The 18,551-nt window shown below is 37.4% G+C and overlaps 1 protein-coding gene across 1 annotated transcript; it reads left to right on the top strand.

The window, feature by feature from the left end:
- The first annotated feature begins 36 nt into the window (after window positions 1–36).
- ATXN3 (ataxin 3) lies at window positions 37–16,597 on the top strand. Its single transcript, XM_039712599.1, has 11 exons — window positions 37–85; window positions 2,855–3,019; window positions 3,540–3,584; window positions 4,855–4,940; window positions 5,359–5,425; window positions 7,780–7,867; window positions 8,120–8,252; window positions 9,286–9,461; window positions 9,863–9,986; window positions 10,755–10,843; window positions 11,397–16,597. Exons 1-11 carry the CDS (start codon window positions 62–64, stop codon window positions 11,489–11,491), a joined length of 1,092 nt encoding a protein of 363 aa, XP_039568533.1. The 5' UTR covers window positions 37–61; the 3' UTR covers window positions 11,492–16,597.
- The last annotated feature ends 1,954 nt before the right edge of the window (window positions 16,598–18,551 follow it).

Below are 18,551 nucleotides of genomic sequence, written 5' to 3' on the forward strand. Positions count from 1 at the left end.
GCGGGCGCTGCGATTGGCCGGGCGGGTCACGTGGGGCGGGGGCTGCGCCGCCACAGTAAACATGGAGTCGATCTTCCACGAGCGGGTGAGTGCGGGAGCGAGTCGCAGAGCGCGGGAGCGCCGGGCGGGCCTCGCTGCCCGCCTGCCTTCGCTGTACCGCTGTCGGTTGTGCCGTCCGGGCCGCCGAGACGGGGGAGGTTCGCGAGCTGTCTGTGAGGAGCTGCTGGGGCGGTGCCCGGGCCTCCCGTGGCCGCGCCGAGCGCGGGGCAGCCCCCGGCGCCCCCGGGGTGCGCTCGGCCTGTGTGGGCCTGGCCACGCTGTCCCTCCCTGGCATCTCTCCGGCCCTTGGCAGTGGCTCGTTCTCTGCCTCGGGGGAGAGCGGGGCCCTCGCGCGATGGTGCCTGTGGCCCGTCCCAGCTGGACGCTGCCAGCCCTGCAGGGAGAGGAGAGCCGGGGCTGAGCCTCGGCGTCCGCTTTAGCACCGGGACTCTGTTCTGGGGACTGCAGGTACGGACTGCAGAGTGCGGGGCGTTGTGTAGGACGCAGCTACTTGTGTTCCTTGAGAGCGAGCTCGCGTGGCAGAGAAATGAGTGCGAGGAGAAGCAGCGGCGGGCAGGGCTGTCCCTGGGCTCGCAGAGCCGTCTCGTCACCGAGCCTGGCTTGGCTGTGGCTGTTAATGAGCACGGAGTGGGACAGCCGCTGGAGAAGTCGCAGTTCCTGTAGTGTGCTTCTGTGTGCCAGCAGTATTTCCTGTTTTGGAGCACGAATGCTGCTGTGAAATGCTGTGATTTATCCAGCTTCACAAATGTGACCTGCTCCTGTTTTAATGCTGTTCAAATTGTAACTGGGTTTTTTCTTGTGCTTTGCCAGTGTCTCTTCCACTTTATTGTGTTAATCTTAATGCTGGTTCTGTTACTTTGTTTTGTTATGTAGGATTGGTTTCCTTAAGAAGTCGAGTAAAATAGCTGTGTACCTGCCTTTAAAAAATTCCTGTTCTGAAATCCATAAAAACTGGGGAGTAGTTTTGGGTTTCAAAATTTGGCAAGTGTTGTGGTGTTAAGTAGCTGCTGTTCGAGGGTGAGTGTTGGGTTTCGGCCGTGATGGCCTCTGCTTCAGCGACCTTCAGTCTGGCTTTGAAAACAGTTTAACAAAATGTACTCTTTTCTTACATGGCCTAGCTTATCACAGTATGAATTGACTTTTTATTACTAAAAAGTTTCCTTTTAGTGAAATTAGTATGTAAGCATGTAACCCAACTAATTTTCAGCGGTGTTTTATTGTCTCTCTCTTTCTAAATCAGTTCACATTATTCTAGTGGGGAAGCCTGTGGTTGTTGAGCAGGTTCTTCTGTCACAGTTCTGACACACGGCCAGCAGTGGGGATGTGCTCGCAGAGGGAGAAGCTGGTGTTTATCTTCAGTTCCTTGCTGCAGGAAGGGCATGAGCTGGAGGAGGCTTCCACATTCCACTGAAGCCTGGCTGTGCAGCCAGCGCAGCTTCAGGAGCTCATTGCTCAACTGAGTGATGAAGCCATAGGAAGATTCTGGAGTAAAGGGAACTTCCAAGGTTTCAGCTGTAAGGGAGATCATGGGAGAGTTCTGCATATGATTTGTGTGATGCTTTTATGGAATTTTAAAGAGTATTCTTCAAACAAATGTTCTTGTATTCTTAGTTTCTGTGGGTCTGGCTTGAGGGAGGGGTGTTCTGTTTTGTTTTGAGAAGTTTTGTTTTTAATGAAGAGCATGTGTAGGAGAGTTCTTAGTGTAAATAAAAATGAAGACTGATTAAAACAAAAGAGGAATGCAGGTTTTTTCAGCTGATGTTACTTGTCTTGCACATGGAGTTACAGTTATTTGTAGAAAAAGGTTGTTTTTCATGGGAAGCTGCTTTGGTTGGTTTACATTGTGTTTTGTTTGGTTTTTGTTTTTTTGTTTTGTTTTTTTTTAACGAGGCAGTATTTTATCTCATATATGAAAATGAGCCTGTCATGCATTCAGTCAGATCTGAGATTTGTAAGTTTGTGCTACAAAATCATGACTGAAATTGTTAATTAGCTGTTTTTAAATTTATGCTGACGTTTTAAAAGTCTTATACTATAATTCTTTTGCCTATAGTGTGCTGGACATGTAACAAAGTATCTGAACTGTTTTTTATTTGAATCATCTATCAATTAAAAAATATTTTCCTTCTTTAATATACTGAATTTAATTTTTTTTTCTTGTTTCCCCATCATTGTTTTCAAGATTTTCAAACTAGTGGTATGACTGTATTTTATTTACTTCTCACATGTAAATTTTATGTGGAAAAGGAGCTTTATTGTTCCTCCAGCTTCTAATCACTTTCTCAGCAATAATGTGGAGAGGAGATTGTCATTAGTCACACCTGGAAAAGAAGAAAATTTAAAAAATAATGAGAGTGTCTGTTATAGAAAATGTTTGTAGAGTACAAACATCTGTAGAATGTACAAATGAAGTAGAGATCTAAACTCTTTGATTTTTATGTATTGATGTTTTGGAAGAGGATAGAATGCATTGTTCTAATGGTTGCAGAGTATCTGTGTGATTTGTTGGATCATTAGCAATAGTTATGGTGTTTTCAAAACCAATTTTTACATTACATTTATTTCCCTTAAGGAGATAAGGGAGTATGCATGTTGGGTTTTGTCCCATCAAGTTGATGGGAGGATTGTATTCTATAGCTTGCAGTGTCATACATTGAAAGAACATGTGGTCTTCTGCATGACTGGGGAGGCCTTGAAGTGTGCCAGAATGATGCAGTTGAGTCATTTTACATAGTTTGCATTACTCTGGGGTGATTTTTTTATTTTTCCATTTTTTTTTCTCTTTCATTATTAGCAAGAAGGCTCATTGTGTGCTCAACATTGTCTGAATAATTTGCTGCAAGGTGAATACTTCAGTCCTGTTGAGTTATCCTCTATTGCACAGCAATTGGATGAGGAAGAAAGGATGAGAATGGCAGAGGGAGGAGTATCTAGTGAAGAATACAGAACATTTCTACAGGTAAAATTATGTTCATTTGAGATTGCTTGATATTGCCTGAAATGCAATATTGTCTGGCACAGACCTGCTATTCTTGCATAGCTAGACAAGGTTAATTTTCTAGTTAAGCTGAAGCTTTTTTAATATATAGGCATTTTCATTCATGCATCTTAGATGTGCCATTTTCAAATGTCACTAGTACAGCTTTACAATAATTCTACCAAAAGCTACATTGCCTTAATCTTACAAGTAGGAAGATGATGAGAAGGATCAGTAATTTGCCTTTTGTTTTTGTAAGCTGGTGTCAGATAGGAACAGAAATTCCCATGTCTGTCTGCCCTTTAAGCACTGAACATCTCTAAAGGTTTGAGTTTTAAGTTAAAATGCCTGTTTGGGGCATTGTAATCAGACTTACAGACAAGGACATAAGTCATTGCTTTAAGAATCTGCAGTTACATTTATTTTCACAACTCAATTATTTTTGACCTTTTATGCTTACACCATTTTTCCCTTTTCTCTCTTCCAACTTCACATTGAGCAGCAGCCTTCTGTAAATATGGATGATAGTGGATTCTTCTCAATTCAAGTAAGCACAGCTCTCTTCTGACCATTTTCTGTTTATGCAGTATATGTTCTTTTATGTAATTTAAATGGCACTGAGCATTTCCATCTAGTTACCAATTTATGGGCTTAATGGGATTAAGTGCTGGACTTGCAGATGTTCAGAGTGTTTTCCTTTAATAACAATGACTTGCAGTTCTTCAGTTCATGGGCCCTCAAATACATAGGAGAAACATGGATTCAGGAACTGTGAAATGACACCTGCTGGCAGTAAGCTTGAGTTCTAAGCTGTTTCTTGTGGACACTTCAGGTGTAGACCTTGGCTCCCAGGTGAAAAAGCAGAATTCAGATTGCTTTCTCAAATTATAGATTGGAAAGCCCTTGGCAATCACAAGGGTTATCACAGTCATCTGCAGATTTTTCTTGGGTGTTTTTGATTATTTTAAGGCCATAGAGGAAAAGTAATTAATAATGAATACTTAAACCAGACCAACAGCAAATTTATTTTTTTTTGCCCCAGATTGGGGCTTTTGTCTAGATTAGAACTCCAGGCATCTTTGGCTGTCTCTCAAGCTTTTCAGTGGTACTTGTCAATGCTCAAGAGCCTCGCTTCCTTATGGCCAAATGGGCTGGTTTTGGTTGTTTGGTTTTTTTTTAGCAAGAAACCATTAACAGTTTGGCTTTCCTGCTGTCTTTGAGCTGCTTCAGTAGCTGAAAAAAATGCTTCCTTGTTCTACCTTTTTGTCCTGTCATTGCTTTGTCATTTGAGGCACAGTTGGCTTGCTGAAAGGAATTTGATTTGTTAACTTAAAAGTTCTTACAGCCTTATTTCATGTAGCTTTAAAGAGGTATTGTAAAAGAGTTGGTGCTCAGATCACAAACTGACTGATCCTGTGATAATCCAGTGGTACAAAATTTCCAACAGTTACTGTGAAGAAAGGTTGGGATTGTATGGGGGGGAAGTAAGGGCAGAGCAGTGCATTGCATCTGGAGAGATGGCAGCTTGCAAAGTGTTTGTGGAAGGTGAAATGACAGCTTTGCTTGGAGGAGTATGCTCATTAACAAAGTTAAATCCTAGTTTTGTTACTTTTCCTTAGATAAGATATGAGTGTTATGCTTGTATGTGGATTCATGACAGCTGCATTTTGAGTAATGTGATTCCTAGGTTTGCGGGCAATATTTTGAAATTAAGTTTTATAAAAACAATATAATTGTTTAGCATAGCTAAGATGGTTGCATTGCTTGAATTTAGATTTGAACTAGTCTGACTCATGAAAAGTGTTCTTTTTTGACAGGTTATAAGCAATGCCTTGAAAGTGTGGGGTTTAGAACTAATCCTCTTCAACAGCCCAGAGTACCAGAGACTTGGGATCGATCCTATGTGAGATTCTTTTATCACCTTGCTTTTATTTTACTGTAAAAATACACTTAATCTGTGTTTTAGATATTTCTTTTAAATTGGTGTTTTATGCTCTGTTTTATGTGTTTTGATGTTTGTATTGCCCCCGGCTTTGATTTTTTTTTTTTCTTTTTGGGGGTGCATGCATCTGTCCTCTGTGCCTTCATGAATTTCGGTATCTGTGGCATCACAGATCTATGGAGATTTCAGTGATATTGCCAACTTCCTGAATGTTATAAAAGCAGTATGAGTATTCTGTAATGTAACATCAATGGTTGTATTACTGCAACTTTATTATACTTAAGTTGGAATTAGTGATAGCAAAAATCTTAAACATTTTTATGTGCTCTGATTTTAGAGTATTTAATTTTATTTATGTCTTTTGTTTTTCTTTTTACAGAAATGAAAAATCATTTATTTGTAATTATAAGGAACACTGGTTTACAGTTCGAAAGTTAGGAAAACAGGTGACACTGTCTTTTTTATTTTAAAATTCACTTCAGAAATGGGTGTGGAAAAGTGATTGCAAGTAGATTGTGCTTCCCTTTTGCAAGCTTTTGGAGCAGTTTGGTTTAATAGTATCTCATATTAAAAACAGGTAAATGTTTGTTTTATCACAAAAATGCCAGGCAGGTCATTGTAAATGTTAGCCTGGGAAAAGACTGTAGGATCAATTCCCTAGTGAATCTGTCCTTTAGGGAGCTACACCTCTGATGGGGTCTTATGTGACTTCTTAAGCTATTTTCTTTTCTTTGTCTGCATGAAATACTGAAGAAAAGTTGTGCTGGGGGGTCAGGGGGAGTAGGGAATCCTGATCAAAGATTAGGATCCCTACAGAATTCAAGCTTATTTTAATACAGTAAGATACTGGCATTGTAAAATAATTTTGTTTATTTAAATGGGTAGTAGATATAAGGAGAAGTTCAAGTTTTGGATGGATAATAATGGATACTCAAGAGTATCAATTAGAATGAGGTTTGGGGAAGTAGAATCTCAACTTTATGCTATTATAGAAAACTTTGAAAGAATTGTATTCTAAGCAGGAAATAGATATTAAAGGTAAGGGATGGTTATATTAGTATATGGTACATATGTACCAGCCCAGTTCATATCCGTGTCCCTTACAACACCAATTCAATGTTTTATTTAAGCAGCCAATCATTTTTCTGGATCATGCTTGTGTACTTGCAGCTCATGTTGTATAAAAGCTTATGAGCTTTCATGCAACACGAGCTGATTTAGTGTTTGGTTTTTCCAGGGCTTTTTTCATAGAAAAAATTAATGGAAAACAGCTTTTAGAGTCTGTAATATGGGGACAGGAGTCTGTTTGCCCATTTGGTTCCTTTTTGCAAGTTCTGGCTACTTACATTTTTATCCAGATTTTAAAAAATAAAAATCACTTGTGAGTGAGAAAACTAAATTCTACTGTTCTGCTTTAGTTTAAAAGTATGGCTGATGTTTACAGGCATTTTTTATTTGATATCAAACAGGCTGGATGTTGTCTTAAAATTATGCTTATTATACAATGCAACCATGTTGGGTGGAATTTTATGAGAGGGCATTCTAACCCAAGACATCCTAAGCTGGAGGGGGGATGCCTTTTTCTGCTTTTACCTGTGGCTTGTAACCTCATGAAGACAGTCCTAGGTGTCTATTATCTAGAGGGTAATGAGAAGATTTGACAAAATAGGTTGCTTCTCCTCTGTTACAGTTAAAGCAAAATTAGTTTAACAAGATTTTCTCCTCTGTAGTCTCTTTTGAAATTTGCTGTAGTCTGTCCATCAGATTTTTTACAGAACTTTTTATTCCCCTACACTGTTGGTCTTTTTACCTTTTCCTAGTGGCAAGGAGTGTTTTTGGCAGATGAAGTGATTGCCTGACAGGGTGGTAGATAGTCACTTACATTGTTGTATGGGCCTGGCTGCAAGTCTGTGGGTGCATATATGGAAGTTTGGGTAGATCAGTGCACTTCTGTGAGAATGGAGATAAAATTCTCCTTCCACTCAGTCAAATGGTGCTTTTTGGTTAAAACTGTATCATCTTGAATTAGGAGGTCTGAAAAAAAGTTCTTTAGCTTCATTGGAATATATATGGGAGTTTAAAGGTAGGCTTATTTTGTTTCACTTTGAGTATATTTTCTCTCTAGAAGTTTTATGTAAGTATAATACTGTTTCTGTTCAGAAGTATTATAAATTACTGGTTATGGTCTTTGGGTAACTAGAAATGAGTTGTGTATGAAGCATCCCCTGTTATAATATAGTGCTGTACTCTCAGCATACTAAATTTGAGTAATTTTTTTTTTAATTTTTAAGTTTAAAAATTACTTGAGAGAAGGGTGAATACTAGTTTTCAGCATCACCAGTTATTAAAGATGGAATGTTCCATGAAAGTATTTAATGGAAATAATTGAATGTCTGTTTTCTGTGTCTTTTAATTTCTTAACACATAGCATGAACTGATGAAGGGTTTGTTACTGCATTAGTCTCAGGTTTAAAACTAGGATTAAGCAGAGTTTTAGAATGATGTCTGAAATAAATCAAAATACAATGGCTGTTTGAATGTGTTTCCCTAGTACCAGTATTCAGTAATGGGAGAGAGCATGCAGTAATTTCCGCACTTCAGACGTCCTGTTAGAGTATTTGAAGAATAATGTTTAGCAGTATAGGTATTATACTTAAAAAAAACTTTTATTTGATAATTTATTTTACTGGATTTATTTGGATATTCAATAATAAAAAATTACCACAATGTACAGGAATGGATTACCGAGTAATCTTCATGCTAAGTTGTTCTCTCAACCTTTTTTTTTTCTTAATTACAGTGGTTTAACTTGAACTCTCTCTTGATGGGTCCAGAACTAATATCAGATACATATCTTGCACTTTTCTTGGCTCAATTACAACAGGAAGGTAATAGTAACTTGCAGATGTTAAATCTCATTAATTAAAAGTAGGTAATAATCATTATTTCGTAGAACTTATATATTCAGTTAACTACCCTTAGTTTTATGATTGAAATAATCCAAGTTCTTATTATAAAAGGTAGAGTCTTACATCTTAAATTGCACATTATTGTATTCCATATAGTGTGCATTTTAGAGTGCATACTATATGGAATATAGTGCACTTCAGTGTTGTAGACTTACAATTTCTTTTTCTCAGGTTATTCCATATTTGTAGTAAAAGGTGACCTGCCAGACTGTGAGGCTGATCAGCTGCTGCAGATGATTCGGGTACAGCAAATGCAGCGACCAAAATTGATTGGAGAAGAAGCAGCACAGTCAAGAGATCAGAGGTAAGGTAAATGAAGATTTTATTTTGATAATGTTCAGTATGATTGGTTTGTAATTTGGAAGTCATAAGAAGTACCTTTAGTTCAATGTTTATGGCTGTTGCACACAGTAAAAGCAAGTTGATGGACAACAAATGGTGTATTTTTAAGTGGGCAAAAGCTGGCTTGAGAAGGGTTGAGTCTTTCCATGTGCATAAGCATATTATAGTGCAGACTTTTGACTTAGGGTGGAAAATAGTTTAGAAAATCCTATAAACTATGGTTAATAGTAATTATTTTATAATTAAGACTGGTTTGTGCGTTATGTCATAAGTAGAAAAAAATGAGAAACTGATCTTTGAATTCCATGTCATATAAATCATACAGCATTCCCTTTTGGAATAATTTTACTGTAACATTGTGATGCTGCTCGTTTTTGATAGATTCTGCTAATATAAAACATCCTTGAAAACATATAAAGTTAGTACTTTATGCACTTCTGCAATGATTTCACTGAATTTTCATAGTGAATAAATTGCATACTGATAAAAAGGCTTCTCAGAGGAATTCATTACTTTTTTCTGCTTGGTAAAGTTAAACTGATGTTGTAAATTGATGGAATTAGCAGTAACATGGAAAGTGTGTACAGTTTGCATGGGTTCTGTTGCTTTAGTGTGGCCTTCAAATCCTCCTTGAGAAGGAGACTGCACTTTTTTCTGTTGGTGTAAGTGTTTAAATAGCAGTAGGCTTGAATAATGTGTATCACGGCTTTTTGTGGGCTTATAATTTTTGATGATTTACTATCTAATAGCTTGCAACATGTGCCTTGGTTTAGAGGTCACCGTGTGGCAAACATGTGTTAAGGTTGCTCTGCAGTTGCTTGCAGCCCTTTTGTGCTTTTTCATTTTTCAGGAAAATAGTTTTGTATGTAACAGGTTTTCACAAGAAAAATGTTTCTCTCAATGTTAAACCTGGCAGAACATACTAATTTGAACCTCATAATAAAATCTAATATAATTTCTGTCTGGATTTTGTTACGAATGTATGAATTTCACAGGCTACCCAGAAGTGACGTGGACCAAGCAATAGAAGTTAACCATCCTTTTGACGGAACAGGCATGTTAGATGAAGATGAAGAGAATTTTCAGAGAGCCCTGGCTCTAAGTAGGCAGGAAATTGATATGGAGGATGAAGAAGCTGATCTTCGCAGAGCCATTCAGCTCAGCATGCAAGGTGCAGTGCTTATCTAAATTTCTTACAGTGTTTTAAGCAGCTCCTGGAATCACTTTGTCAGGCAATTTTTCCAGCATGTGTCAATATCTCTGGAAAGACTGGTTTGAGGCATGGAAGGACAATCCAGGATTGCACGTAACTATCTCCCTCCTGCTTTTTGAAAAGTTGTAACTTGCATGTTGTTATTGATTATTAAAAAAAGAAGAACAAATTGGCAAAGGGTAGCAGGAGGAAAGGGGTCCTAAGGTGAGGAGAAGAGAAATTATCAAACGTAGTTCTTCTAGGAGCTTAGATTGCCAAAAAGTCTTTCTTCTCAAGTTTGAGGATGTTTTTTAAGCTGTATTTTATTTGCTAACTTCATTTTACTATAATTAGTAGGATATGGCATGTTCTGCTTTTAGGTAGCCGTCGAAGTGAGCTCTCAGGCTCATTACCACAGAATGTGCCTCAGTCATCTCACAGCAGTCAGACAGACTCCCTTTCTTCAGAAGAACTGCGAAGGAGAAGACAAGCATATTTTGAAAAGTAAAGTAGTTGATAGAAAACTGCATGGGGAAGTACATATATTTTTCAGTGCTTTTGGGGTATGGATGGGTTTCTTACTTGAGGTCCAGCTCAACTTTTCTGTCTTAATATGATTTCCTAACAGTACCTGAATTTTACTATTCTCTGGTGGTTCCTACAGAGAAACCTCTAGTAAGAGGGTGTTTGTTAATAATGCAGTATTCTTGCTACTACTGCAAGTCTTGCAAAGAAAGAAAAGAAAACATGTATTATAAAAGTACTTTTAAATGAAATTCTGTAAAATTCTGCAACTACCTTCCTAACAAAAATTATCTCTCTAAGACTTTGCTTTTGGGTAAGTACATGTTTCTCATGTGCATCACATAAAAGCATTGTACACATTTTATGTTACTGTTCTGGTGTACCTTCTTAATAGATGAGCTATTGTAGCTTTTCCTTATCTGTGTCTTACAGTAATAAAGGAAATAAAGACCAGGGAGAAATGCTATGGATGGGAGGAGTTAGGCTTCACATGGTAGGATAAGAATGCAGAGCTTCCAAATCCTGGGAAAATAGTCTTGTGGCTTGGAATATAATACTGGGAAGATACCTGTCTGAAGCTTAGCAGGGTGAAATGATGAAAGATTTTGGGCACAGGGCTGTTATTGTACCAAATAGCTTCTACTTCTGTCTCCTGGCCTTCCTTACAATGAAATGAACTTGATTCACATCTCATACTGATTCTAATTCTAATACTAATATTCTCTTACAAATTTATGACGCTTTCAGACAGCAACAACAGCTACAGCAGCAAGATCAGACTCCAAACCTAAAGGACAAAGCACCTCTTAGTTCAAGCACTGCAGAACCTGGCGCAGGTATTGTTTTTTAACCTTACATTCAGCACTGCAATGTGGCTTTTTCATCTTTTATTGTTGTTTATTAATTTTCCTTGTCTGCCTACTTTGTCACTTCAGCAGCCATTCCAATGGTGTATTACAGCCATTACTGTATTGGCAGTGAAGAAAATTATCACTTTCCTGAAAAGCCTGTTTCCCTTTGAATGTCAATATCCTATTTCAAAGTGAAGAGCATTGCTATTACCCCAGCTGTTTGTTTTCTAAATTACTTTTAAAGTTGATTGACAACTTGGAATAGTATCTGACAAAGTTACTGGAACCAGTTTTTAGAAGACCATGTGTAGATCTTACCAGTGTCAGGTATTGGTGATCCAAAACTGGTGTATATTGTTGCAAACTGACTGTTGTTGGTAAAAAACTATTTGCAAAATGTTTAGTGATTTTAAAAACAAAACCAGTTTTGTCAGTGGGGTAGGAAAAGGTGGCCGTGGATGAAATGAACAACAAATGCATTTAACTATAGTTAAGAACTGTGAATTTATTACAGCATGTATGCATGTATTGTCTTTAGGAGGTGATATGAGTGAAGAAGACATGCTTCAAGCAGCCATGAATATGTCTCTGGAGTCTGTCAGAAACCAATTGAATTCAGAAGAGGAGAAATAACATCATTTTTTTCCATCTTATTGTCAAAACGCTAAGTCTCAATTAAAATTCTACTGTGTGGATGTTGCACAAGCAGGGTTCATTTCAGAGTCGTGGAAGCAGGAATGGAAGGGGGCTGCTGGAGGTCAGTTTAGAGAGGATCTGCAAATACAAAAAAGATTGCACTAATTTAGAGAACTGTAGCACTCCTACAAAACATCTGCTCACGAGAGTAGTGGTGTTAAAATTACTGGAACCATTCACACAAAGTTAGACAAGGGTAGCAGCTGTAACTTTAAAAACTAAAGCTTTTAAAGCTTGCATTAAAAAAGCAAGTTTCAACTGTTCTGAAGAATTCTATAGAAGATACAAATAGTGCTGAAAACAGCATCAAATTATTTTCTTCAGTACTGGTGGAAAAACAGATACAAGTAATAAGTTATGCTCATAAATTATTTTTAATAGATCACTCTAAAGTGGGGAGAGTAATTAAATTACATTAATCTTAAATAATTTATTTTTGATTGTTTATTATGAATGATTTAATGTCAACTTTTTGATCCTGCTGTCCACTTTTGAAATGATCCATTCTGCAGGAGAAACTAACCCATAAATTTCATACTTTTCAATTCAAGACAAAATTTTATTGTTGACTATAATGTTACTCCTGAGTCTTTCAGTGATTTCTGACTTTGTAACAATTTTTGGTTTTACTTTCAATTCCAATTGTAAAATTTTAGATCCGTGTTTAACATATTGTCTTTTAGCAGATAACTTGCCTTATTTGGCTTCGGGTTTTGTTGTTCTTGTTTGGTTTTAATTATTGTTTTCTTATTTTCTTTCTTGTTATAGCAATTTTCTTTTTACTACAAAAGCAGCATATACTCAATTGGGTTGAACAGGTTTTCTTTTCTACCTCTTCCAGAGAATTTTTCTCTTCAAGCTCGACCCTTTTATTCTGGCCTTTCAGTATGAGTGAGCTGTAACTGAGTCTAGGAGAAAGTAGGAGGGGATTTAGGTGCCATAAAGTCAGTGCCACACACATAAGATGCACTCCTGCAATCTGAAGTGACCCCTGTGCAAGTAGCTCTTTTAAGAATGAATATTTATGCCTGTGTGGATGTTCTTTCTGAAATGCTTTCTATGAGTGTCTGTCAGAATGTTGCAGTTTCTTCAGGAATGGCCTTTATTCACGCACCTTACAATTTTTTATTACGTTGTTTCTGATCCTGAGAAAAATTGGGAAGCAAAGTATGTGAGATAGCTTATGCTATTGGTTGTAAGACATTTGCTTTGAGATCCAGGATGAATGTGTAACAGGGTGACCAAACCTGACCTTGAACTTCAGTGCAACAAAAGAGAGATGTTTCATTTTCTTAAATGGTGCTTGAAATACAAATTCTGTTTACATATAAATTATATGGAAATATCTTGTAGATAGAGTATATAAGCTGTAGTCCAGTTAAAGCATTAACAGTTAGCACAGGCATTCTAAGAATCTTTCAAAGATAACCCCAAATTTCTTTATCAAAATATTCTAAAGTTACATCTTTGCGCAATAGTAACATTTAATTAAAAGTAGTAAGAAATGAATGGTAGCTAGATGGAAATACACATTCAGCATCAAGTAGTACTGTACATGAAAGGGCTCTTACCTCTCAGTAAAGATTTGTTTACAGCAATGGTTTCCTGATAGCTTGGGATATTGTTATGGTATACATAATCGGGCTAAATTCTGTTTTTCTTATCTGTGTGCTGCATTTTCACCAATGTCACCAGAACCACTAGTATGTGTTACACAATATGGATTTTGACATGAGATAGCACTACTTTTTAAAAACTGATTTTTGTGTTTTTAAAATAATCCTGTCATCCGTGTTTTAATTATTTGCAATGTCTCAAATTAATATAGCTAAACAATTACTTTAAAAGTCCATGTATGCGTATGCCATTTTGAAATGCTGTATTTTTCAGGGTGTGATTTTCTGCTTTCAGTTTGAAATTTCTATGCAACTGAAAGCAAGAAAGGTGTCTAAAGCACTGATATTTTTTTCCTCATCTGTCAATTAACCACAGCTTAGTTTTCCTTTCTTGGTTGTGCCATAAACTAATTCTGAAATAAGACTCATTTTTATCGATAGGTGTAGACTGGCAGGCTGACGCCAGTACCTGCAACTCAGACCTTTTATCCTCTCTTATAAGAACATAATAAAAATATTATTTTTAGCTCTAGCAGCCCTATATTAAAAAAAAAAAAATCTGCCCCTTAAATCTCACTGACTGTAACCCAGGCCAACTATCTGGTTTTATAATCACTAAAACATGGAGGTTTTCCTTTGAACTTTCATGTCACATCATAAGTCACTTCATCACCCCAGTATTTTAATATGGAAGAAATACAAAATGTCAGTGCCTGAAAGGCACAGCTGAGTCATGATCACAGGGCCAACTATTTCCCTTTCTATGGAGAAATGTTGTCACTCAACAAATACCAGCTTGATTTTTAGAGAAATGTCAAGTTGAATGATGTAGGCATGTCTATCTAGACAAGCAGTTACGAGAGGGCAATTTAAGCTACATCTGTTAATTCACGTAATTCTGTTGCTGAAAAAGACCTGCTAGAAACCATCCATTAATCCAGCCCAGTCCACCACTAATTGTAATGTTCCTAAGCACCACAGCTACACCTCTTTTAAATAGCTTCAGGGAGGGGGCTCAACCACTTGCCTGGGCAGCCTGTTCCAATGGTGAACAACTTTTTCAGGGAATAAATACTTCCTGATACCCAAACTGAACCTCCCCTGGTACAAATTGAGGCCATTTCCTCTCATCTTCTCACTTGTTATCTGGGAGATGAGGCTGACACCCACCATGCTACAACCTCCTTTCAGGACTTGCAGGGAGTGACAGGGTCTCTATTTGAACTGTACCCAAGGAAAAACCTCATACTAATTGCTGACAGTGCATATTCTATAACCCAGGTCTCAAGTTCAAAATGTCTGGACCTGGCAAGAGGCTGTTAATAAAACACTGCTGTCATTTTTTGGTGTTCATTCTTTCAATGATAAACAGTTATCAGTGTGACTTAACTATGCTTCTAATTTACTAATTTAGAGTGTACTTCCGGTGTTACCTGCCCTGTCAAGCTGAAGGGTTGGGTTTTTTTTCCCATGTAACAGCTTTAGGCCATAGTCTATTGTGAGGGAGCAGACATTGTTTTTTATTGTTTTTTTTTTTAATTATAGAATTATATTTGATGGAATTTCAGGCTTCATTCATTCAGCAGCTTTTACTGTTTCCCAGTGAATGGTCCATGTGACATAAATTATGGTTTTGTGCCAGTAGAAATAAAAGGGGCAGGGGGAGTGAGTGATACAATAAATATCTTCCATAATTACTTCTCTAAGTATAATTCTGCAAACTGCTTTCATGGTCTTACAGTGAAGGCAGGAGGAACAAGAGTTGTAATGCAGTCATGCTTGCACGCAATTCTTGTTAGGCACAGCAAGTACAAATATGAGCTGTTCAAATGCTTACATCTCTCTAGACCTGAAATGAATATGATACCATACTGGCTTACTTTAAGATTTGGGCTTCCTGTGCCTTTCAAAGAACTGTAGCAAATTTAAGTGTAGTTTTCAGTTAGGGTACTCTTCTTGTCATACTTTTATTACTTTGCAGACTACTTGAAAATAACCAGTACAAATCTAAATCTATCATGTGTTTTAATGTTGGACTATTGCCTCTATTACAAACTTACAGAATGGTGGGGGGGCTTCTGCAGGTGTCTAGTAGACAAATATTATCATTTGCAAGTGTTTTGTCTTATTACAAAACTGACTGGCTTAAAAATTAACATGTTACAGTTCTAAAATGTGAAATTTTCTAGTATTAATTATTGATTCAAATAATAATGAAAACATAAAAATGGTGGCCTTTGTACAGAAAAATACAGTATAGGGGAATAGGATCAGAGAATTAGAACTCAGACTTACAAAGAAGTATTATTTTGCAGTTCACATTACCAGCACTTCACTTTTAAAGGAATTGAAATAAGAATCCAAGGAAGAGAATAACTGATGTGGAAACTTTTTTTTAAGGGCTTAAATAGAAAATTATGTTGTTTGCTTGGTAAGCCATTACTGTCTTGCATAGAACAAACTTAAGTCCTGGAATATCTTGATAATTATTCACAAATCATTACAGAAAAAAAGGAAAATATGTCCAACATGTAATAAATAGATACCTATTCCATATACACAGTCACTTGTTCAAGTGAGAACAATACTTAGTACATTCAAACTGGCTGGGTCCAAATGCTTACTTCTTCAGTTTTGAATTGGTAGCTTTGTCTTGTATCCAGGTTTTCATCTTAAAAGCATGAGCTCTTCTGCAATAAATTTTTTTAATCCTCATACACACATTTTGCCTTATTTGCATTGCAGAGGCAGAGGGAATGCTGGAGTATTTAACCTGCCATAGTCACCTTTTTCCCCAGTTACAGTTCTTCAGACAGTTAGTGCATGTGATTTTTCAACTGCTGTCATCAAATCACAATACTTATATATTATTTTCTGTGTTAAGAAAAATAATTATAACTACACTTTTCTTTTAATCTCCCTCCATCCTCAGTACAGGCACTGTGTGAATTCAGGAAGGAACTTCAGGAGGGAAAAAAGGGATGTAATACTTAAATGCCACTGTGCAAAATCAAAATGGAAAAAAAAAGATAAAAACCTTGATCCTGTCTTTTTTTTTTTTTTTGCTACATGAAACCCCCTGTGTACAAATCACTGTAGAGTTAGGATTTTTTAAGGGAATAATTTTTCATCTCTCACCTAATAGTTGTGTATTTTAGAAATCATTTTCAGTAAGATTTTTTTGTCAAGACTGTTTTCATATCACATCTTTGGCTCTGGATTCCTGTATAATTTTTGCCTATTTTGTGTATATAAAGGATAGAATACTGAAAAGATTTAAAAAGGGAAAGCTGAAATGCTTTGTCATTGTTTTGACTGGAAAATGGCAGCACTGTTGGATATTTTGAAAATGCTCTCCAAATAGGCATGAATATATATGGTTGTATTTGATATCACTTTTTTAAATAAATATGATTATAGCTTCTAATGTTTCTCTCTTAAGTATTTGCATATGTGCTTTCCCTTACGTGTGGATTGGGCACAGAATCATCAAACATTGAAATCTCATCCCTGGTATCAGTGGGCTTTGCACCAGAGGTGTTGGGACAGAGCAGTGGGATAGTTTTCTGTTGCTGACATTTCATCATCTCGGAGTCTTTGCCTCTGTTGATACTCCAAAAGTTGTGTAAAGACACTCCTGTTAAGGAAGGAAGTTGGTGCCAATTATAGTTATGTTACATCTTTAAAAATTGTATGCTTTTTAATTTTTAAAGCTACAGTTTCCTGCTTTGTTGCCAGAATTCTCATTCTTTTTGTGACACAATGTATTGCTCTTGTAACTTAGTCAAAACAGAGTATATTAGATGATTTCTCTGTGCCCTTATTAACACTGGATGAAGTCAGTCAGCTAAAAAAATACTTAAAATGCTAAATAGTTTCTAATTTTGCAAGGGTAGTAACTAAAAACAGTGTTACAACAAGTCTTCTGTGCTACTTTATTGACTACATGCCTTACTTGGCATTATAATATTTACCACCATAGAAGACATTTTTTATCATCCCTAAATATTTTAAATGTCTGCAGGAAATCCATGATCTTAGTTTAAAAAATGCTAAGACAATTTCCCATAAAAACTATGTAGCCAGATACTAAATGGCACTTCTTTACTGTCATGAGGACCCATATGGGTTTTGTTAAACCAATGACAGGGGTCTTTTGAGTATTGGAAATGTTTCATTGGCATTAAACCCAAAAGTGCAAATTAATAAAACTGATAAAGACATATGTCTACATTCCATGCTACATCACAGCACTAGTACTTCCTACAATTCTGATGCCTTTTTTTCGAAGCCAGAAACTGATTTGAAGTGGTGTACGACTGGTTTTATTGTGGGTAACCATAAGGGTGACAAGTACACCATTAAATTAATATACTGCTGAAATCAGTTATAAACCTGATAGAAAAATTGTTCCATGAAGAAGAGGGAAAACAATCTTTATTAGAGAACTTTTAACCTCTAAACTCCTGGACAACACACCATGCCCAGCCTTAGCATTGCCTGTGAGTGCCAGAGGCCAGTAAAAGGTAAGAGAGTATTGCAGGCCAGCCGTGAACCCTTCACCTGCTCTGCAAGATCCGTTTGGGAAGCAACAAGCAGGTTCTTCCACCTCTGTCTGCTGATGTTTGCCAGCTTGTAACTCTAGAGCCTGTGTTTTGTGCCTGCTGCATTCTCAGCAGGCACAAAAATTCTAAAAAAGATTTCACCTGTGAAATGCTCTTCTCAGCTTCATTTTGCTGTTGATGTGGTGCTTTAATTACACATATTTTTATGTAGTTATCAATTTGAAACAGGCAATGATCCAGCTGCCCTGTATTTCCAGCATTATGTGTATGTATAAATTCATATGTAAATGCATAAATACATTTCCCTGTATTTATATCAGCATTTTTTATAACCATCATTCTGACTGATACAAAACTGCTTTTTCTGTAACAGTGCAGTACTCCTTGTAGTCCCAAGTTTAAATACCTCACTTGATCAAAAAACAAAAAGAAATTCGAATTGGAGCAGTTTTGGGGTTCTGGCTGGAAATACAACCAGGAATCACAGACTGGGTCAGGTTAGAGGGGACCGTAGTGCTCATCCTAGAGCACACGGCTCCGCATTCAAATGATTCCCGAGTATCTCCGGTGAGGGAGGCTCCACAGCCTCTCTGGGCAACCTGTTCCGTGAGCAGTCACTGCACAGCAAACAAGCTTTTCCTGCTGTTCAGGCGGATCTTCCTGTGCATCCGGAGATGCACAGGGGGAGCCCAGCCCTTGTCCCGTAGCTGGGCTCCAGCGGGAAGAGCCCGGCGCGGCCTCTTGGCCCCTCTCCCTGAGATTCTGACACATCGATCGGGTGCCCTCAGTCTTCCCACGCCACTCCATGTGCATCCG

Source organism: Passer montanus, unplaced genomic scaffold (genome assembly GCF_014805655.1).
Source record: "Passer montanus isolate IOZ18808 unplaced genomic scaffold, ASM1480565v1 scaffold27, whole genome shotgun sequence".
Taxonomy (NCBI): Eukaryota; Metazoa; Chordata; class Aves; order Passeriformes; family Passeridae; genus Passer; species Passer montanus.